Source organism: Podarcis raffonei, chromosome 1 (assembly GCF_027172205.1).
Source record: "Podarcis raffonei isolate rPodRaf1 chromosome 1, rPodRaf1.pri, whole genome shotgun sequence".
In the NCBI taxonomy this organism is placed as follows: Eukaryota; Metazoa; Chordata; class Lepidosauria; order Squamata; family Lacertidae; genus Podarcis; species Podarcis raffonei.
In genome coordinates this window covers 107,210,027-107,233,736 of record NC_070602.1, presented here as the reverse complement: position 1 = coordinate 107,233,736, position 23,710 = coordinate 107,210,027, and the positions used below count along the sequence as shown (strand labels likewise).

The following is a 23,710-nucleotide window of genomic DNA, read 5'->3' as shown; positions in this document are numbered from 1 at the left end:
GTGTTCTCCTGACCACCACCCCCAAATCAATTTCCGGGGAGTGAGGAGTGCAGCAGGGGAGGAGCAGAAGCTTTTCATTGACTCCCGCTCCTTCCTTGGCACCTGCCCTTTTGAGTTCCAGGGCCACATTCACTCATGAGTAACCTTCCAGGGGCTACATAACCATGTTAGAATTCCTGCTCCATGATTGCAGTCATGGGATTGTTGTCTTTCACACGACAGTATATGTTTTGACAGAGACAGGATGTTTGTGTTACTGTGTTCCGTGAAGTGGGACTATTGTCCTTTGTTCCTTTTCTCTTTGCTGTCTGATGCTAGAGAGAGAGGGAGCCATGTTGCAGTGCTCCGTGTGTGTTTATATGTAAATAAAGTCGATTAGCCAAAATGCTGAGTTGCTGAGGTCTGTCACGCAAGTTGCGAAGACTCTGCAGATCCCTAAGTGTGCCGGTGTCGGTTGGCATCGGTCGCTGTGATGTTTCGGCTGAAGAAAGCTTTTGAAGCTCCCGAACGATTGACCAGGAGGGAGAGAAGATGCCAGTTGAGCATGTGTCTCTAACAGGGTCCTACTCGAGTGTAGGCTGAGCTCCTGACAAACCACTAGTGAGCGGGAACAGAGGGGACAGTGGGCAAAGTCACAGATGTGATGTTTACCTTTGCACAGCAGGCTGTATTGCAGGCACACACACAAAAGCCAGAAGTTCCTACACACACCCCTATTTATATCTCTGTCCAAGCAAGCAAGAGGCATTCTAACAGTTCTAAACAGGCATGAAGCTGGGGGTGGGGGGCTTTGTAGCAGGACTGGTGATGGGAATTTTCTGGGACTGAGAGCATGCCAGGAACACCGGTGCAATGAAGGGACAACTCATTCAGTTGGTTTTCAGCTGGGACTTGGCGGATCATTAGCCTCCTCTGACTAAGCAGCCACAAATCAGATTAAGTCACTGATCACCTATTTTCTTCATCATATCATCATATCAAGTCACATTTTCTTCATCATATCAGCAGCAGCAGCAGACTTGCCTAAGGCCCTAATAGTGCAATCCTTACTATGTCTACTCCAAAGGAAATCCTACTGGGGCTTACTGTAATGTTAATGGGATTTGAGTTGCAGACTAACTCTTCACTATTTTCCCCCTTCGCCCATTTTCTCACATTCACACATGAGAACATAATCTATGAGTTACTTGTTTTGAACATTTTGATTTCCTTCCATTATCCCCCAAAAATATTCCTACCGAGTCTTTAGAAATATCTTTACAACACACACACTTGCATTTAACATGATTAACTTTTGGGTCCTACTGAAACTTATACATGAGAGGTAGTATTCAGCTACTCTTCTGAATTATAACCTCGACTCAGTTCTTCAAGAAAATGGTATCTTCCCTTCAACAACAGCTACAGCCCTTCACCTTCCCTTTCCACAATTTGTACATCTCTGTGTCTCAGTGATGATACTGGAAAGACTGACATTAATGCCACGCTAAGTGAAAAACATCAGGGGGAAGGGAAATGCATGTTAGAATTTGGAATTTTATTTATTTGGAGTTTGAAATATATTACCACCCCATAGAGAAACATTGCATCTTATGCAGGGCAGTGTGATGGTGTTGTTTTATTTTGGGATGTAGAGAGTATTATACAATCTTTATATTGTTGTGTTAACTGCACACTTACCTGCAATTTCTTCTAAAGAATTTGCTCTCATGTCTAGCAACACAGTGCCATTGAGAATGCAACTTCTCAGTTCAAACAAGCTGTGAAGCGATAACGTGGCAACGTATGGTTTACTCCACCTCTCTCCTCCATCTTCAACATCTTCTTCAAATTTCAACCACCTAAGCAAGCAAAAGAGCTTAGTCAGCCCCTTCTGTTTGAGAAATGAAATGTCAGTTATGCAGAAGCAATAAGAGAAGAAACACAAATAGTGAGATGATAGATAGATGGATGGATGGAGAGAGAGAGAGAGAGAGAGAGAGAGAGAGAGAGAGCGAGCGCACAATTTCACAGCTCCGCTCTTTGGGTTGCATCCAACTACATCCTGTTGTTTCATGGAAGCCTCTTTGATTGAAGAGGAGTCTTCCACCAATGGAAGCTGGAGGCAATTTTTGCTACTTCCGCCTTCAGCCTCCTACACAAACAGACCCCTGAAACTGCTCCAAGAGGGTTGGAAGACCTTCCATAACAGCATGCAAAATGGAGACGAAAACAAGGGAGGCGAAAGCGGGGATTTTGTGATGATCACTTCCTTCTCTAAAACCTCTGCTTGATCGAAAAGCTTTTTCTGAATGGATACAGCCCCACAGCATGGTGTGTGAATAATGGTGCGCCATGGTTTCTTAAATTTGATCACCGAAACTCAGCCCCCGTGACTTAACTATTGTCTGTTAACCACAAACAAGCCACACTGTTGTTGCTCCATAGGTAAAGGGACCCTGACCATTAGGTCCAGTCGTGACCGACTCTGGGGTTGCGGCGCTCATCTCGCTCTATAGGCCAAGGGAGCTGGCGTTTGTCCACAGACAGCTTCTGGGTCATGTGGCCAGCATGACTAAGCTGCTTCTAGCGAACCAGAGCAGCGCACGGAAATGCCGTTTACCTTCCCGCCGGAGCAATACCTATTTATCTACTTGCACTTTGACTTGCTTTCGAACTGCTAGGTTGGCAGTAGCAGGGACCGAGCAACGGGAGCTCACCCCGTCACGGGGATTCGAACTGCCGACCTTCTGATCGGCAAGTCCTAGACTCTGTGGTTTAACCCACAGCGCCACCCGCGCACCTTGGTTAATATTAACCATGACCCAGCATTATGTGCAAACCTGGCCTTTTATCTCACCTCTTGGCCCAATCTGATCTATGAGTTTAATAATACTGGATATCTACCATATGGGAAGTTGGTTATGAGAATGACCAAGATGTCATGTTTGAAACGCTTATGTGGGGGGAAAGCTTATATAATTTCTAGGCATAGTTTCTTAATGTGGTTTCATTTTTCATTCTGCTTGGGATACACACATACAATACCAAATTCTGAACATGTATATTAATAGATTAATGTCATCTTGCCCTGTGAAGGGATAAAAAACATTTGGGTAGCCATCAAGTCATCTACCCGGTCCTTCTATCCCCACCCCCACACATACAGACATTTCTGGAGTGTCCACGGGACAAGACAATGGAAAAGCGGTTCCCACTTAGATGAGTTAAGTTGGGATCAGGTCAGCTTGAACCCTGGAGATAATGGTTAGCTTCCCTCACTTCAATGCTATCCCTGTGTTTCTATGAAACTAGTGAAAAGGATCCTCTGCTTAAGATCTCCACAATAAAAGGGAAATGGGTGGATTCAGAATGAATCTTTGGGTATCCATTTTGGCTGTTAGGAATCCGAATTCAAAGCACCTTCCTGCCTGCTTTGTAGGACTGAGAAATCAAAGGGTTGGATATATTTGGGGTGGGGCAAGCACCTGTTAATTATGACAGAGCAACTTGTTTCTATATTAGGGCAAGTCAAGTATTTAAAAAACGTTGCTTTGATAATAACATGTTGGAAATGTGGGAAGTAGATCAAAGAGGACATCCATGAAAAGTCAAGCATTCCCCAACAATCTTTGCAGCTTTATAAAACCTCCTTCTTTAATTTAAATCTTTGTTTATAGAACGGATCGATATCTTCCAGCAGTTAATCATCACTGGAGACCAAGCTCCTCATCCTATTTTATTTAGAAAGCTCTTGAAGTTATTAAGCGCTGTTCAAAAGCAATTAAGAAAAACACACAGGGATCTGTCGGGAGGCTTAGCACCTAAAAATTGCAGACATAGAAGAGAGAGAAAAGAAGGAATTTAGGAAAGGGGGCAAGTAGCCATGAAATATGACGCCTGAAGCAAAGACTGAGTGCAGGAACCCAAGTCTTCTTCAAGTTCTCTCTCCCCGCTCTACCATGTCATCATTATGAAACAACATATTCTCAGTGTGTTGTATTCAACATGGCACTAAGGCTAAGGTTCCATCACCAAGAGGATTCCTCCTTGTACAGCAGAACATTTCCCCCCTTTCCTTCCCTTGCTCACCCACTAAATCTGTTCTGGGGGATCCCCCAACCCTTTGGAAAAGATCTGAGGGCGGCATAGGGGCGAGAAGGGAAAATTCCTGTTGCACTAGCGGCAATCCTTGCATGAATGCAACTATTTAATATAGTCTTCCATGTTCTTGTAAATTTGAAGTGCTTGATGACTGATAACGTGCACTAGATGAATACCAGACTGGGTGGCCGAGCTTCAAATCTCTTTATTGACTATGAAGCCCAAAAGGTAATCCCAAACAAGTTAGTATGTATCAACATTTGTTTCCCAACTAAAATAAGCATACTATCCTTCCCAGGGCCAACATATTAAGAATATGCTGAGCTTTGCAAATTTATCCAGTAGTGTATTTTTAAAAAATGTATAATTTCCTAACACTCAGCTGTATCACTTTTGCAGAGAACTAAATCATTGTATTCAGCAAAGCAACTGAGTCTTGATCCACTTGTGGAGTAACACACTCAATATCTTCTGGGTTTGCTTTCATTATATCTGTTGACTTCCCAGAGGAACTGAACTCCCACCAGTTCACCCACACTCTCCATCATCCTTCTGAGTAACAGAACAGCCAAGATCTTGGCAAATCTTACACATGCCACTAAAAAGCTACAATAGCAAGAACTTGGCTAGAACATTTGGTTGGATTGTTAGTCTTCATTTAACAGGTCGGAGCCCACATCCTGACCTAAGTTGAGTCACACAAGTGGCCTGCATTTTGCTTAGGATTTCCCCCCCTTTTTAAGAACAAACACAAAGACATTTAGAAAGGAAGCAGATGGGTGGAAATGACAGGGTTCCTGTGCCTTTAAAGGCCATCCGGCAGAGCAGTGTTCTCCAACCTTGGGCCTCCAGCTGTTTTTGGACTACAACTCCCATCATCCATCGCTAGCAAGGCCAGTGGTCAAGGATGATGGGAATTGTAGTCCAAAAACAGCTGGAGGCCCAAGGTTGGGGAACACTGCAGTAGAGGAAACAGCACAAATGAAAACTGCAACAGAGAGAAAAGAGGGACACATAGTATTTAACAAACAAAAAACACATTGAAAGGTGAAGTATGTTGCAGGCTGAGGTTAAAGGTCAGGTAAGGTCAAAGTCTACTGTGTTAGACTGCATCAGGCAATATTTATTTACTGACATTGGTGACATCTATGCTCTGCCATTTCTGCAAAGAACTGAGAGGTAGTGTAGGCTGGGCAGTGCTGGATTTACGTATAAGCTAAACAAGCTATAGCTTATGGCCCCAATCTCTTGGGGACCCCTAAAAAAATTAAAGGGGAAAAAACTGGATGTACATTTCCAAAATGTAAGATAAGTTCAACAATTACTTTGATAAAATACATATTTTGTTACGTACAAATGGCTTTAGATACCTATTAGGTCCATAAATTACCATATAGCATACATTCAACACAAAAAACAGTGACAATTTGTTGTTGACAAAGGACAGCTGGACATATAAAGGGCCCCAGTACCTTCAGTAGCTTAGGGCCTCATCAAACCTAAATCCGGCCCTGAGGCTGGGAGATTGCAACTTGCCTAAAGGGAGCTTGCAAGCTCCATGGCTGAGCCAAGGCTTCCCACATGTAAGTTCTGCATTGTCCTGGCACTCTGCTATGCAAAATCCATTTACTATCATATGAAATGGTGACCCATTTTCATTTGGATGAGCCTTCCGAAAACATATCTGCAATGCTACACTTGTTAAGCACTACTTGAAATTGTGGCACTGGTTGGATTTGTCTCGGGTCTTCCACAAAACAAAACAAAACAAAACAAAACAAAACATCCATTTCATTGGCAGAGAATGTGGCTGTTCATCTTATTTTGGAACTTGTAATTAAATATTTGTCTACCTCCTATGAGTGAGGTCCAGGACAAATCTAACATGAAATCTGACAGAAATAAAGTTTATTTGAGGTTTTCTTGTCCCTAATAGCTGCATAACTTTCTCCTGAAACATTTATTTATTGCTGTATATTTGTTTCTCCAGTCATCTACAAGCAACCCAGAGCAAGAATTTGGATGCTCAACAACCCTTTGAGGTAGGTTAGGCTGAAAAATATGTAAGCAGAACAACATAGTGAGAGTGCCTTTATTAAGCTGGGGTAAGGAATGTCTCAGTACCCATTCGCCAGAGTTATCGGTAGATCAATGCCTGCTTTACTAGAACTGTGTTAGATTTAGGATTTACCCCCAAAAGCCTATTATTTCAGGATTAGTGCTGTATAAAGCATTATGCAACGCCTCCTCATTACAGTAAACAGTAACCATTCACTATGTTACATTATCTAATCGGGGAAAAGTAAGTTCAGCGAAAAGACACACAGGCAACATATCTACATCTTGAACTTTGCTATTATGCTGAATCTCAATTTAAACCCAGTTTGCAATCAAATTGACTGCATTCAGCTTTACTCTTGAGAGGACTCTGAAATAGTTATAACATTTTCAGCAAAGAAATAAAGATCCTAGCTAACTGCATTTATCTTATTTATTTTTGCCCGTGACATTATCTCTCCCCCCCCCAAAAAAAAACAAACAAACCATGATCTGACCTAAAAAAAATGTTGTCAACATCTGGCTCTGAGGAAAGGCATGTGAAGTAGCAATAAAGGTAAAGGGTAAAGGGACCCCTGACCATTAGGTCCAGTTGTGGCAGACTCTGGGGTTGCGGCGCTCATCTCGCTTGATTGGCCGAGGGAGCCGGCGTACAGCTTCCGGGTCATGTGGCCAGCATGACTAAGCCACTTCTGGAGAACCAGAGCAGCGCACGGAAACTCCATTTACCTTCCCGCCAGAGTGGTACCTATTTATCTACTTGCACTTTGACGTGCTTTCGAACTGCTAGGTTGGCAGGAGCAGGGACCGAGCAACTTGAGCTCACCCGGTCGTGGGGATCTGAACTGCCAACCTTCTGAATGGCAAGCCCTAGGCTCTGTGGTTTAACCCACAGCGCCACCTGCATCCCGAAGTAGCAATACTCAGTATACATTCAACATGTTTGGCTTAAACCTAATTAATAGGCATTTTGGCCTTCTCTGTGTCCTTGTACATCAAATGCTAAACCAAAAGGGGACTCACCTGGCTGTCTCCCTCCACTCAGCATCTTCTCCTTCACGCCAGCAAAGTTCATCGAGCTCTGTGAAGAGGTCGTGAGGGATGTGTTCCTCGTCATCATCTTCTGTTCCGAGAATAAACTGTACCCGCTGGGAAGGGGTGTCTAGAGAAAAAAACAGGGGTGGAGATAGGAAGAGACCAGGGAAGCCAAATTGAAGCAAGAAGTATTTCCACAAAGGCAAAGCCACACTACAGTGATTCCATGGAGCATTACTTACATAAATACCTTTTAAGCAATTAAGCACCAGTGTTATTGGTTACAGCTGCATCCTTTTGTGTTGAACAAGTGAATGAGCAGGGTGTAGTAAGGCTATGCAGCTGTCTGTCATCCATATAATTAACTTCTACAGGCAGGTATTATAGCCTGTAATAAAATAATCACATCTTGGCAACTCAGTCATGCTTTAAATGTGTGTTCTGAAACCAACATGGACCATGTTGTCACCGGTTAAGCTTTCCAGTTTAGCAAATTCCTTCTTAACAACAAATAAACATGTATAAAATTGATCAGGCGCATACTCCCCCTCTGCTTGGTTATATGTCCTAGAGATGTAGTTACTGCTTAAGTTTATTCTCTTGCCCTGCTAAAATGAAGACAAAATATCTGCAACTGAACTGAATGCATTTTTATTCTCGCCTCCATCTACCTCCTTTCTTGGGTTGCCTTTCCTTTTCAATTTTAAACTCCTATGGGGCAGAATCTTCCTGCGAATCTGAAAAATACCCTGCATACTTGGTGACAGTAGAAAAATAAACACATGAAAACTAGGCTGATTGAAATATACTCAGAGTCAAGAGTGGATTTCATGCTCTTTATTCAGCTCATAGTGGTGAGGAGGAATGAAAGTCCCCCCAAAGTATCTGCTTTATATACATTATTTACACAATGGGCTGCATGTGATTGGCTAATTCCGGAATTCTCCTGTAGGCCAATCAGGTTGTGGATTCACTTCCATCTGGAGCTGGATTGGGTGGCTCTTGCAGACCAATCATACTGCTGCATTGTTCTAGGACCAATCAGACTGCTGCATTCTGGATCCTATTGTTCTAGGACCAATCAGACTGCTGCATTTTGGATCCTATTCAACTCAGTACATAACACTGATAAATATGCGTCTTTCTCAATACGACAAGCAGTCATTGGTTTGAATCAGTTTCATTGGTGTAAAACGGTTTGTCTATTCAACTCTGTTAATTTCATCCATTTTCATTTTAGAAATGAATGGAAATTCAAAGAAATGAGTTCCAGAGGATAATCCATTCATGAACTCTGGCAAGTCTGCTCTTTGAAAGGGCAATAGGACACCTGAAAGTTTCAGGCACGTTGGACTAACGAGGTCTCCCAATGAAAACAGAAGCTTGTGGATTTATATATTTGATAAACTGCCTCTACAACACAGACCCCTTTCCCTGATCTGTCTGAAATTTGGCAGGTCTGGTGCATGGAAGAAGTGGCAGGCCCTCTTAAAATGTAATGACAATGGGATAAAAATCAGACAGAAGACTGAATGGATTTCCATTCCAGGGAGCCAAAAAAATAAGCTATTCTAAATCAGTATCGAACAGAATGTAATTATAATGAACAAAAAACAAAACGAATGAAACTTTTAAAAAGACAAAGGAATGGGGTAACTAAATGATTGCCCCCTTCCCTTGCATATACCCTGCTGAATATATTTCACAGAAGACAATGATTAAATAAACCCCTTTTAGTGCTGGTATTTTAAGAAATATTTGAAATGTTGTGTTGTATTAGGGAAACATCATGGCTGCATTGTGCATTGGTTATTTTTAAAAAACACAATACATTCAAGCAATCATTATAGTGCTTCCTGCTTTCACTTATTGAGCTAATGTGAGGGTTTTAAAAATATTGTCATCATACTTTGCATCAAAAAGACAAATCTATTTTATCATCATACTTTACTTTGCATTTCTGGAGAGCACAGAAGGATGGCTGATGTTTCTGACACTCTGCACCAAAGGTGAGAGAATAACTAGGAATATTTCTTGAGTGCACACAGAAGCCGTGTAGTCATTCAAAGGGGGGCAAAAAGTATGAGCAGACAGGATTATTCGTGCTAATGTAATGATTTAGCACTGGATTCAGGGAACGCTAACTCCTCAGCTAACCATGAGATGCCTCACTCAGTTCACAGAGTTTGGTGTGCCTACAGGCCATGTCGAGCTTTCCATATACATTAGGGCAGGACAGGGAGCAAATGGCTAGTCAAGGACATAGAAAACTCATGACAATAATGATAAATTGCTTGATGGACACATTTCCTCTGGGGGGCATGACTGTAAATTCAACCGCAAACAGATAAACCTCATCTGCGGTTAGTGTTGTTCATGAGTAGACAGAAGTCACTGTGTTATTCCATAAATAGAATTCCACAGTACTTCACAAAACTGGACTAAGCATTGGAAATGAATGACTTAAAGAGACTGTGCATATAAAATGGAAGTCTGAGGCCTTTTAATTTTTTTTATCCGTCTCCATAGTGTCTACTTCCCATTTTTTCACTGATGCTCCCACAAAATAAGCAGGTCCCCTGCATCAGTGTAAATAAACTTCCAGACAGGTAGCAGTGTTAGTCTTCAGCAAGAACCAAAAACAAAGGCAATGTTGTAGTAAGTGATGGTGGCAATTACAGTGGTACCTCAGGTGACAGACGCTTCAGGTTACAAACACTTCAGGTTACAAACTCCGCTAACCCAGAAGTAGTACCTCGGGTTAAGAACTTTACCTCAGGATGAGAACAGAAATCACGCGCTGGCAGCAGCGGGAGGCCCCATGAGTGAAAGCGCGCCTCAGGTTAAGAACGGTTTCGGGCTAAGAACGGACCTCCAGAACGAATTAAGTTCGTAACCTGAGGTACCACTGTATGTTAATGTTTAACTGTATGCAGTGCTTTTTTTTTCTAAAAAAAAATGTTTAGGAGTACTCTCATTTTGACTCAAAAAAATCACCATTTTATCGTTCAAATTGGGAGAGATAAATACAGTAAATGGACAAAAGGACAAAGATTCACAAAATGTTTAGGGGTATGCGTACCCCTGTGTCCCCCCCCCCAGAAAAAAGCACTGACTATATGAAAAACACCCACTGTGGCCACCCACAAAGCCGTGTGGGTGTCACAAACTTCCTAGCACTGGGATACCAACTAACTTCTGTAGCGGGGATAAAAAGAGGCCACAAATGACAGAACCTCTTGAATCATGTTTGAATCAAGAGGCCAGTCAAAATTAATGACAAAGACTCACCCCTGATGACCGCCCACGTTGAATTGTGCACATTACTCCAAAGGAGAATGGCAGGAAAGTAAACAAGGAACTGCTTAATATCATGGCCCTTAGCCACGAAGCTTACTGGCTTTGGGCCAGTCACTTTCTCTCAGCCTAACCTACCTCACAGGGTTGTTGTGAGGACAAAATGGGGGGGAGAGAAGTGTGTGCACCACCTTGGGCTTCTTGGAGAAAAGGTGGGAAATAAATATAATAATTTTTTAAATATTTTTTTTTTAAAAAAAAATGTTTTAAATCATCTTGAGAAGGCACAAAATTCAGTAGGCAGAGAACCTCAGCAAGAGCATGCAAACCCTTATGAATGATTTCCTAGGAAATGTGCTTTCTGAATAGAAGAAATTCCATCCTCTCAGAGACACCATGAGATAGCACATCAAACACGGGATATGAAAGAGTCCCACAGTTTATTTTACCTTTAACAGTCATGTCTGTGGTTAAAAAACTTGCATATGATCATGTAATTAAATGACAGTAATATGATAGCATTTGATGTTGTTCTATCCCTTAATAGAAAAGTAGGGTGTGTGCTAACTTGATTTTAATTAATTTTTATAATGAAATATTTTTAGAATGTTGGTTTATTTGATTGTTTGATTATTTGATTGTTGTTAGCCGCCCTGAGCCCGGCTTCGGCTGGGGAGGGCGGGATATAAATAAAATTTATTATTATTATTATTATTATTATTATTATTATTATTATTATTATTTAAGTTTAGAAAGTCTATTTTTCTCTCCACTCTCTCAAACATGCAGTTTAATAACTTTTCTGTGCCTGACATTTATATGAGGAAGAGAGGCCAGCAGCCAAACAGTTTTTCAAGTTGTCTTCTAAATGCATAACCACCAGTTCTAAAAATCTCAAAAACTGTAATCCATAGGTCTAAATAACTCATACTTTCTCTCTGCCCTCGTAGCATTTGGGGCAATGCCACAATTTCTCAACTGACATCAAAATATGCATTTACCCATAGTGTGCAGCACAATGCATATTTACTTAAATGCATCAGTACGTGCTCAAATCCATCAGCAAATCAATGCATTAGGTAAGCATCCCAATCCAGATCTGGTATCAATGGAAAAAAGCAACGGCTGTGTGTTTGTTTATTCTCCTAGATGGTGTCTCATCCAATCTGGCCTTGAATCCCACTTGAGTTTGCAAGGGATGATAACATATTTTAATGTGACTATGGAAACAGAATATTTGAAACAGCCTTCCCCCTCCTCTGCCCAGAAGGTACAAGGACAGGTGGATCATTCCAGAACACAGAATGCAGATGACCACAAAGGCCTCTTCACACAAAAACAGCATTACATAAAGCTGGCTCATGGTTGCTCCAGCCCTTCCCCTCTAACTGCAGTCCTCCTACGAATAAAGATCTTTATTTGTGAGAGAGCTGCATAGGATTAATGGTGCACACAGAGAAGGACCTAGAACAGGGTCTTGTTATCTGATAGTGCATTTATTTAAACTATTTACAATCACTCTTTCAGGACCCACCCAAGGCGGTAGACCACCATATAGCAGTACAATGCCATATGACATAACGTGATGTAACATTCTTAATAAATGGTTTTTTTAAATACAAAAACAAAATCCCAGTACGTTAAAATATAAAGCAGCATAAAACCACAAATCTTCTTTGCCACCAATGCACTCTCATCTACATTACAATCTGAAAAGCTTGAATTTTTTTTTTAATACTAATTGTTATTGTTTTCTGAAAAGCTTGAAGTTTTAACCATCACAGACTCAGTCAGCTAAGGTTCTGAGAAAAGCAGAGATGTTTCAGGGCAATTTTGCAGTGTTTGAAAAATGGTGGCTGAGAGCCTACCTTTAAAACCCAGCCAACCGCTACATTATTGCAGATTTCACCCTATTCTGGAGGTCCATTCCATACCATACAGGGGTCAAACCTTGAGTGTGGTGCCAGCCAAATCTTTGCAATGCCCTCCCCATTACTCATCATACCAATGTCTCATCTCTATTGCTCTTTCGGTGCCTATTGAAGACTTTCCTCCTTCAACAAGCCTTTTAAGTTGGGACCTTTATCCCAGCCTGTATCTGCACTGGAAATAAATAAATAGTTTTTACATATTAAATTGTTTTTTATATATGGACTGAGATATTTTATGAGAAGCAATTCATAAATGGAATCCAAATAAAATAATAAAAATAAAATGCTGGCTTTCAGTTGTTGCTTTTATCCGATAGCAGTTTTGCATGTGATTATCGTTCTCCTTGCTTTGAGTTTTGTAAGCCACCTTGAAATAACTGATAGAAAGTGGTATATAAATTTTTTAAATAAATAAAATGTGCAGTCATCACAAGGCAGTGGGGAGATCAGCAACTACTCAGAGATCATCTATAGTTTGTTTAAAAATAGGTTGTTCCAAATAATAACAGCAGCTCTGAGAAAAGTTTGTAAGCCCCTTGTTGACGCTGATTTTCCATATTTTTCTAAACTCCATGACTGCATTTAAACAGTGCAAGTGTTTATCCTCAGAATACAAATGCCCTTTTCTAGCTCCCTGATTGGATGAGGGGCATGCGGGGAGCATGCCATGAGCTCATGCCGGGGGCTCATCCATGCCCATGGAACCCAAATCAGGCAAATTATGCTTAGTGCTAACCAGCTATTTATTGTCTTTAAGTGGGTTTTGCAAGCCATGCTTTGGAGACAAGGCCCTGCACAGCGCTCCCAGTCTGCTTCATTCAGAAGTCATAGCAAAATATGGGTACTGCAAAACAAATCAAGAGAGGAATCAATCCCAGAGAAAAAGAAGGAAGGGGTGGAGGGTGGTAGGATAATGGAGCGTACAAATCCATGAGACATTCCTAATCCTCAAAGTCATGCTATGGAGGATTGGAATAGGATGCTTGAAGTTAGCTGATCTGTGCAAACTAAGCTAATACACACCACCTTTCAGAAAAGAATCATAATATGTTGACAGGTAAATTTATCTGTCATAGATCAAAGTACTACAGTATTGCTAACATCCATGATTCATCTCTAGCCCCAATAGCTCATCGGCAACACTGATGAGTAACGCAACAATCACAACAGATGCTGACAAAGCCTTTCTGGTCTCCATGACCACAAGTTGTCTGTGCGCATGTTGCAATGCGTGCGTGCACATACCAAATTTAACCTAAAATACAACTGATTTGCTTAGAAACATCATTCAAGCACAAATCCACCAAGGCATGCATGCTCCTCATAAGTAGTGGTAGACAAGTGCAATTAAAACATTAAAAATAATACTCAGTAGCCAAGCTCCCAAGTGACGTGGATTCGATTATGAAAGGGAAGCTTAACATTAAGTGGCATGAAAGAGGATTAAGTCAAGTTGGGAGTACTAACTGAAGAGCACAGTGTGCTTGATTGTGCCAAAATATCCACACCCCTCTGCTTCCATCAACAAGTGTACCAGAAAACCCAGTGCTTCTTTTATAGAATCTGTGAAAATACTAACATAGGAAGTACTCCTAGGACATTGGGAGAGAGGTCCACAAGCTGAGGTATAAAGGAGTAGAAATCTTCAAGGATTTTGTCTTTACAAAATCAAAATGCCAGGGAACAGCTTTGTGATGTCACCAATCAAATCAACCAGGACTGTGACTGATTTGATTGACACCATATGCCCTTTAAAAATGTGGCTTTTTGGGGGGGAGGCACTATTGAGTTGTTTTTGTTTTTATTAGATATTTTGTGGTTTTATATTTTGATTTTATTCTGTGAACTGCCCTGAGACCCCCAGGTATAGGGCAGTATATAAATTTCATAAATAATATTAATAAATTAATAAGAATTTATTATGCTTACCAGGAGGTTGAGGGGGGAGAGGCAAAGTGACAGTGAGATTGGGGCTTCTCGAAGGAGAAAGTTGATGGGGAAATGTTGTCCTTGTGATAGGAAGTTTTAAAGCACTGTGATGCCTAATGACAATTTCTTTTTGCTGAAAACATGGTAATAGAACATGTTTACCTATTACACAGATTAGGTTTGGTTATTTGTTTTTTTAATTGTCTTTTAAAAACACAGATAAGATACTTTAGAATAACAAAGCAAACAATGGATTATCAGCATCTGCTTCTCAGTGATCTGAAACGTGTTTCTCTTCCTACTTTAGCATCTTGGAATAAGAACAATTTGTCCAAAATAGATGCAGCTAAGTCATTTGGTTTCACATGAGTATTCATTCTGTGCGACCCAATCTTAATCCTCTTAATACCGACTGAACTTCTATTTCTGAAGACATTTCTATAATTTCATCCACCTTACATTTTTCTGCAAGAGATTTTAAGGATTTAAAGCATTTTTCTAAAGCCTCAGCCTTCATAGCACCTTCCTTCCACACTTTCAGTGCATATAATTTAAAACCCAATCTAAAGGCATTACAATGACTACTCCACAACCTAAAATTATACTGGCATTTACATTTTTTAAAGAATCTAAAATATTCTTTTCTACTGCAGCATGGTGTGATAAGGCATCCTGCCAGTGTTTTCATTATAGTCTCTCTGCTTATTATAACTTTGAAGTATTTTCGTCTTAGATGCACCTTTTTACATCAGCGCAGTAAGTAATATTATTACTCAGGCAGGAAATAACTTCCCATCAGTGAAGTCCACAAGTCTAATGCTCTTATTTTAATGCCATCTCATGCTGGTTTTTTTTGTTGTTTGAGTGTTTTAATTGCTTGCAACATTATATTGTTTTATTGATAGCTTTGGAAGGTGAAAATCCCAAATCAGAGATAGCCAACATAGCATTCTCCATATGGACTACAAGGCCCAGCCTGCAGGGCCAGTGACCATGGATAATGGGAATTGCAGTCCACAACTTTCGGAGAGCACCACACTTGGCTACTGTTAAGTTGTGGGTGAACATATCAGATGACACAGGAATTCTTCAAACAGCTCTTGTTTATTCATAGGCCAGAACAGAACTGAATTGAAGGGTTCAGTCAGCCTGCTTATATAGAGCTCCAGTACAACGTATCTGTAACAATTTTCTAAAACTATCCAATCACTGAACGTCACTTTTGATCCCTTATTTGCATAACTATCTACAGTATCCCCCTGCTGGCCCAGGGTGAGAACTTCAGTACATAACACCTACCTCTCCCTAAAAGCCGGGGGCAGGAATAATGAGACCGTTCTAGAAGCATTCCTTCCAATGCTCAACTCAGTTCCAGCTCATCAGCAGTTCTGTAGTCAAAACTGGACCACCACACACAACAAGAGGACGGTACCTCCATTCTTGGGTGAATCTCAAAGTATTCACAAACTTACTTTTTTTTAAAAAAAAAGGAGAGGACCAGAAGAAAGAAAACCCCCACCAAAGACACCAAGTACAATGGAGTGCATGTATGCCATACATGCTAAAGTCTTCCTTCTCCCCTAGCATTTTAATATGTTTGGGGACCAGGGTTCACATTGGCTAAACAGCCATTGCTGAGGCTTCTGGTGCAGGGAGGATGACACAAACAAGGGGAAGGAGATATGGTGGGAAGAGGCAAATTAGCAGGTAAGAGGGGAGCAGCTGGAAACAGAGGTGGCAAAAGAGAATGGCAGAGCAGACAAGAGAATAGAGGCAAGGGAAAAGGAGAAACTTTAAAGTGGGAGGAAAATCATGGCTTGAGAAAGAGAAAGCCAGAGACAGGAAGGGGCAACAAAGTTCAGAGATGGAAGTGAGGAGGCACTACTTGAAATGCCCGCTGTAATGTGCTCTGTGTGGGAAAAGATTTGGAAATTACAGCAGGGCAAGAATGGGGCAGGACATGTCCACTGTGTGCACCATTTACACAAATTGTCTAACATTGCCTGTTAAATTATTAAAAAGCCAAACAAAGCTTACCAAATGAAGGAGACTCTCTGCCATCTTCTAAACCCGAATCCCGTTCTCTGTCTCTCTTTCTGTGTTTGTGCCCTCGGTGTCGATGGCGTCGATGGCTTTTCCTTCCTCCCAGCGGCACATGAACTCCAATAAACAAGGTTCTGTGACCTAGAGAGCAGAAAACAGGTTGGGTAAGTAGATCTGAAAAAACAACACAACACATATTTAACGCTGAATCATTGGCCCAATGCCCTATTCCTGTGTGGAGGCAGCTCCTTAAAAAATAAGAAGAAAGTGCAGGGAAAGAGATGGAAGGGGAAATCTCTGGTACCCACATAGCCTGTGTGATTACAGCAAAGCTTTCCAAACTTTTCATGCTGGTGACAAACTTTTTAGACATGTATCATTTCACGACACAGTAATTCAGTTTTACTAGCAAACTGGAGATTAAACTAACCCCTTTCCAGCCCCGGGAGGAGTGTGGGGAGCACACCTACACACCGCAGCCAACACACTAATGTGTCGCGACACACAATTTGGAAAGCTCTGGGTTAGGGTGTCGGTCTAAGACCAGGGTTCAAATCCCTACTCAGCCATGAAGCTTACTGGGTGGCCTTGGGCCAATCACTGCCTCTCAGCCTCACTCAATTATCAGGTTTGTTGTGAGGATTAAATGAGGAGGGGAACCTTGAGCTCATGGAGGGGGGAAAGGGGGGATATAAATGCAATAAATAAATAAAATGAACAATAATAAAATGTGGATACTATGCTGTATGCATAAACTGAAGGGTGGAAAATGTTTTGGCATAAATAAAATACCTAATGGACTGATGAAGCCTAATTCCAATTTGGTCATATTTTCTTACCAACTCTTTACTGGTTGTGGCATAAGATATGACTGCCTGGATGGACTAACTTCAAAATTGAGGCACAATTCCATTCTGACACCCATGAGGAGGTCAGGGTTTGAGTGTAAAAAGGAGTACAGTGGTACCTCGCAAGACGAATGCCTCGCAAGACAAAAAACTCGCTAGACGAAAGGGTTTTTTGTTTTTTGAGCTGCTTCGCAAGACGATTTTCCCTATGGGCTTGCTTCGCAAGACGGAAACGTCTTGCAAGTTTGTTTCCTTTTTCTTAACACCGTTAATACAGTTGTGACTTGACTTCGAGGAGCAACTCATAGCACGCGGTGTGGTAGCCTTTTTTGAGGTTTTTGAAGACTTTGGTGATTTTTGAAGCTTTTCCAAAACTTTTCCGACACCGTGCTTCGCAAGACGGAAAAAACCGCAAGACGACAAAACTCGCAGAACGAATTAATTTCGTCTTGCGAGGCACCACTGTATCTGGATCACATTAGAGCTTCTTGGGAACAATTGTGCGCAACTGTTACGATAATTGGCATCATGGTTTAAAAGTGTTCTTAAAAGGTAGCTTCCGTGTAACGATTAGGTAGCACAAAGACTTGTCCAACTGCAGTCTCCAGTTGTATTATCTTCTGGCTACTGGAACAGCCACAACATAACAAATAAACATTTCCAGCTTCTCTAGAGTTGGATGTGTCAATCCCGGCACCCCACCCCCTCAAAATATTCAGCTATATGAAGCTGAAACCCCATGTGACCTCTAATCTCATGCAGGCTCCAGCAAGGGCAAAACGCAGAGCAGAGAATCATTTGTCATGAAACGTCAAAGAAATTTGGGACTGACAATAATTCTCTGCAGAAGCAGATAGAAACAAGCTCCTAGCACGCCAGTAAAAAACAAACAAACCATGCCTGTCTTGTTCTACCTTCCCTGCCTTCCCACCCTATCCTGTTTTACAGTGGCGAGCAAAATGGATTTGGATTATACTGCTGTGGTTTTTACATCACTTATATACATTTTACATACTATGTACTTGGGTCCTCATGGGGTTCTGAAGCAAACTGGAGGAATCAAGATGCACACAACTTCTTTCTTCCATTTCAGCTACTTATTTTTACAGTTTGCAACGGAGAATGGACAAACCAATCGCCCCATCCTCCTTTCCGGTTCCACTACACATAAGACTCGGAATTATAGAGTTGGAAGGGACCACAAGGGTCCCTCATCTAGTCCAAGTCCCTGCAATTCAGGAATTTTTTTGCCCAGTGTGGGGCTCAAACCCACAAACCTGAGATGAAGAGTCTCATGCTCTGCAATCTCAGCCATTCCACTTGCTCATGGATCGCTTATTAAGGCCAGTTGCTAAATAGGCTGCAACGCTCACAAAATTGGTTAAGAAATGGTATGTTAAACAGTTAAAGCATCTCAAGCACAGAGAGTGCACAAGAAAAACAAACTGTCCCAAGCCAACCATACCATTAGGCAGAGTGAGGCAGCTGCCTCAGGCATCTGATTTTCAGTGTCGCAACTGAACAGCCAATTGTTAAAAGTTATTTAAATTATTATTGCTGAATGTTTACTCCCAGAAAGAAGCAGTTCTGGGATTTTCTCCCTCAGTCTTGGGTAGCATGCACCTTGGCTTGCAGGTGGGGGAAGGTCACAAGCTGCTCTTCCTCCTCAGGTGACAAGAAGTATTGGGCGGACGCTGCCCAAAGTGCGTTTTTAAAATTAAGGCACAGAAATATTAATTTACATATATTGAATTTACAAATATTGAAATAATAATAATAATAACAATAACAATAATGTTTACCCCGCCCACCCATCTGACTGGGTTTTCCCAGCCACTCTGGGTGGCTTCCAACAAAATATTGCAATACAGTAGTCCGTCAAACATTAAAATGAAAAAATGGGAGCTGTCTTCATTACATTTTCCTTGTACCACCAGAAGCAGAAAAGCAATTGTTTTTTATTAAATAAGTGAAATCAATCCCTTCTACTTTGTGCAAGAAGTGGGAGAAATGATTTCAGAGCTGCTCACAGAAGGAGACTTAGGAGAGCGTGACTCGTTCACCTGCACTGGGTGCCGGGCCGGAAAGGCGCCACAACAATGAAGAACAGAAGGCGAGAGGTGGAGGAGCACTGAATGTTGAGAGCCAAAGTCTACCACTGCTGCTCATCACATTATTTAGCGTGAGGTGGTGCAATTCTTGACTGGAGCTTGCACATGGCTAAGAAAAAGGGAAGGATCGGAAATCTACTGCTATGGATTGAACAGCTTTGTTATAGTGTTGATAGTGTGGTGCTATTAAGTTCCTGACTTCCATGCTGTATTGAATATCATTTTTGGTATTCGTATTGAACAGCAAGCCAGAGAACTGGTGCAGATGGAAGAGGATTGGTATCATATGATCCACAAAGAAAGAAATCCAGTAACGCCATTTTGCACCCAAACATAGTGACTGAATACAGTCATACCTTGGATCTCAAACGGCTTAGTTGCCAAACATTTCAGCTCCCGAACAACTGAAAACTGGAAGTTGATGGTTTTTTTGGAAGCCAAACATCCGACTGGGCTTCCGCAGCTTCCGACTGGCTGCAGGAGGTTCCTGCAGCCAATCAGAAGCTGTGCTTTGGTTTCCGAATGTTTGGTGTCGGTTTGACTTCCAAGGTACTCTTCAAGGGCAGCCAACAATCAGCCTGTGAGCTACATGGGATTCAAACCTGCATCCTGCCAGTCCTTACCCAGACCTCTAATCACTACATCACACAAACCTTTGAGAAAGTTGACCACCTTTTGCTTTGATTCAGCCCTCCAGGTAAAGAGGAGAAAAGAAGCCTCATCAGGAAAAACATGGATTGAAACTAATTAACGTTTGGTGCAAGCGTGGGTTTTTACAAGATCACACTGGGTTACGCTATATGCTTGGCAGGATTCTAAATAAAAAATAAAGGATCAGAAAACTCCTAAAGGATGTTTGCAGATATAGGGAAAAGCAGACCCTTCTTAGAGAAGAGAAAAGAAAGGAAGGGGTGGAGGAAAGCAGAACATCTGTGAAGAACGGATTCAAACTCTGGGTTCCTGAATGATAAATTACAGCACAGAAACCAATAATTTAGGATAAAACAGGGAAATTAGAGGATTCTAATGGGCCATCGACTACTCAAGAGAAGACAGAACAGGAGCAAAGGAATAAACAGGAAGAATGAGGGCTAATGCGCACTGAGGTGATAAATCTTGTCTGGGGATGTACCATTTCAGATTGCAAGTGTGGGGGTGAATCTTTCATTGATTGTGTTTACTGTAATTGGTTTTAGTATTTTTGTTGTGTTTGTAAATAGCTTTGTGCAATTTCAGTCACCAAAGCAACTAATAAATAAAAATAATAATAAAAATAATCAATGCTCCTAATAACAACTGATATATTAGTTAGTTAATTAATTAATCACTTGCAGAGAGGAGCAGCAACTACTGTTTTCTATTATTACAACCCTGAAGCTGTGGGATGAGTTTCCTGAGAAGGAAATTTCGCTATCATATAAAGCGTGACTATTTAATTATATAGCATATGATAATGAAATAATGGATGCTATTTATTTAATCCATATACTAATACTGATCAGTCTTCCTGTGGCTGTGCTTATGTAGCCTTGTCAGACTTTGCAAGCCAACGCAAGCACACAATTGCATGCGGAAGCCTCAGGCTTCACTGACTTGCATGCAGATTGGCTACAAATTTAAATGTTCAAAACTCTTTTTTAAAAAAACACAACTCCACATGAAATAAGGCTGAGGTTAGAGCAGGAACCCCAGTCTACCTTATATTTTCAATCCCCCTCCATCGCAGACTGTAGCATACACATACACACCAGGGCTATATTGCTGCAACATTTTGTTGCAGGGAGTCACTTTTCTTTTATATCAAGAGTTGGTAATGTTTTGCGGTGGTGGTGGCAAGCTTTCCGACGCCATGAAAAAAGCTCTTCAAACTGACCCAAAGCGAACTAAAGCAGTGTGGCAAGAAAGTGGTGTTTCTCTTATATCTCTGCCAAGTGGCCTAACGTGGGTTGCCAGCACCCAGGGCCATGTGGAGGGGTGGGTGGGAGGAAAGGAAATGGATGGAGTACGCATGCACATTCAACTGCCTAAGGCGTCCTTATCACCCAGGAGATCTCAGCCACAGAGTTAGAAAAGAGAAAGATTTTTAAACTGTTTGTTTATTTGTTTGTTTAACTATAAATGGGTGAATAATTTTTTAAGTTGTTGATTATGAACGTACAGCTAGACAGGCTAGTCACAAAGTATATTAGCTGAAAAATTAGGGTGATAACATCTGCATTGGGGCTAAGGAAGCTCTTCTCATTTTCATATATTTGTGGGTCAGTCTGTCAGAAGTGGAAGCCTCTGCTCAGATGCAGGCCCCCGCTGAAATAGCAAAGTTGAAAAAGGTCAGATTCGCGCAAGGAACTTTCCCAGCTTCTGCGTATATTATCATTCAAACCCCCTCTATCCCTCAGGCTTTATTTGCCATTCATTCACACTTTTCCTTATGGTAGCAAAAAATATATTATCTAGTGTTGCAAGTCTCACACAGGTATGGCCTTCCATTGATGCTGTAACATCAATTAATGGAGGACTGGCCATTAATGAATGAGATTGGGAATGCATATCTGCTATTTCTCCTCCTTTATCAAAAGGCAATGAAGAAGATGACACTATCAGTTGCAATTCATATGTGAATAATAAGGCGAACACAATTTTCCCATCCCACAAGCAATTAGCTGGAAATTGTATTCAGGTCTCAATCCAGAGATGTCTGAATACAGCAGAAGGCCACGCTTCTGCTCCCACGCTCATGCACTCCACTCTCCTCTGCTAAACAGACGATGAGCACTGTCAGCTTGGAATGAATAGCAATGGAGTCAAGGGCATTTGCAAATACGCCAGACTGAGACCAAACCAGTTGCTAATGGACCTTGTCTTTTTGAACAGCATTCTCCCCCAATTCCTTTGTTTCCTTTCCCCATGAAATCTCAGCATTTGGGAGACTGCAGGTAACGAAAAGGGTGTTAAAACTGAACTGAATTGATCAGTGTCTCACCAGTACTAGATACGGTTTTATGTTGTTCCCCAAGTCGTAAGACGTCTGGGGAGTTTTAGCTTTCTTTTGAATGAGAAGCAGAGGGTACACTTAATGATGCTCCTGTGATATCCTTTTACAGTGGTACCTCAGGTTACATACGCTTCAGGTTACAGACTCCGCTAACCCAGAAATATTACCTCGGGTTAAGAATTTTGCTTCAGGATGAGAACAGAAATCGTGCTCCAGCAGCGCAAAGGCAGCAAGAGGCCCCATTAGCTAAAGTGGTGCTTCAGGTTAAGAACAGTTTCAGGTTAAGAACAGACCTCCAGAATGAATTAAGTACTTAACCCGAGGTACCACTGTATTTACAGATAGAGGCATAGAATGGGGGGGGCATGCCCCCCCCACAGACTCCCTCACTCCCTGCCAGCGGCAGGGGCTGGAGAGCACAGAGGGTGAAGACCACCGTCTGCATGTCCTGCCCCCACCTGGCACACCCAGCCACAGCTCTCCCTTCCCAGGGTCAATCCTGACTCAGGGGCAGAGAGCGGCTGCAATGCCTGGTGCACCTAGCCACAACTCCGCAAAGCGGCTGCGGCATGTCCGGCTGAGGCTCCTCCTTCCCTGGATCAAGGCTGACCTGGGGGGTGGAGAGTGGCTGCAACGCCCCGCGGCAACTCCTCCATCCCAGGGTCAAGCCCAACTCAGGGGCAGACTGCAGCTGTGGTGCCTGGCATGCCCAGCCAAAGCTCCTCCTGACCCAAGGAAGGAGAGTGGCTGTGGCGCACAGCTACAACTTCCCCTTCAGAAGGAGAGCGGCTGTGGCAGGCCCGCCCAAGCTTCCCATTTCCCTTGGTCAATCCTGATCCAAGGGGCAGAGAGAGGCTGTGGCTCCTGCTTCCTCGCAGCCAGCCAGCAGCTCCGGCGGAGAGAAGAGAGTGGGCAGCAACGTTGCTGTCCACTCTCCTGGATTGGAGTGTGCAAATACAGCCCTGCGTCGGTGCCGCAGCAGGTTTCCTCCATGCCCTGTCCCCTTTGGGGGTGCAATCCAGGCACTGTTTAGATCTGCTCCGCCACTGTTTACAGATACATGGGCCAGGCATGGAAAACCAGTCCAGCACCCAGAGACATGAGAGTACTATTGTCTAAAGCAGAATCAGTTCTGCCTTCTGCCTGCCCCATGGAAAGAAAACAGCACCCTCCTAGAACCTGTCGTCGTAGACTTTTTCAAGCCAGTTGCAAAACTCCCTTGCTATTTTGGAGCTCTCTAAATGGTTTTCTCTCCTTCACATGCTGAGCACGTGAGGTGAATTTTAGCTCTTTCAAGACCATCTTTCATCCAGTTAGACAATATCAACTGATTATCATCACCAAATTCTAATAAGCAATGCCTCTTTCCTTGCAATATCATGT

The 23,710-nt window shown here is 42.1% G+C and overlaps 1 protein-coding gene across 7 annotated transcripts in view; it reads right to left on the bottom strand.

Annotated features, from left to right (window-relative positions):
* Nucleotides 1–23,710, bottom strand: part of SLC4A10 (solute carrier family 4 member 10) — a 170,801-nt gene that overhangs the window by 69,673 nt on the left and 77,418 nt on the right. For all 7 annotated transcript variants that reach the window (XM_053408138.1, XM_053408183.1, XM_053408147.1 and 4 more), the window contains 3 exons: nt 16,371–16,517; nt 7,165–7,303; nt 1,681–1,841 (listed from right to left, as the gene is read on the bottom strand). In XM_053408138.1, the coding sequence (XP_053264113.1) occupies nt 1,681–1,841; nt 7,165–7,303; nt 16,371–16,517 (447 nt within the window). The remainder of the gene's footprint in view (nt 1–1,680; nt 1,842–7,164; nt 7,304–16,370; nt 16,518–23,710) is intronic.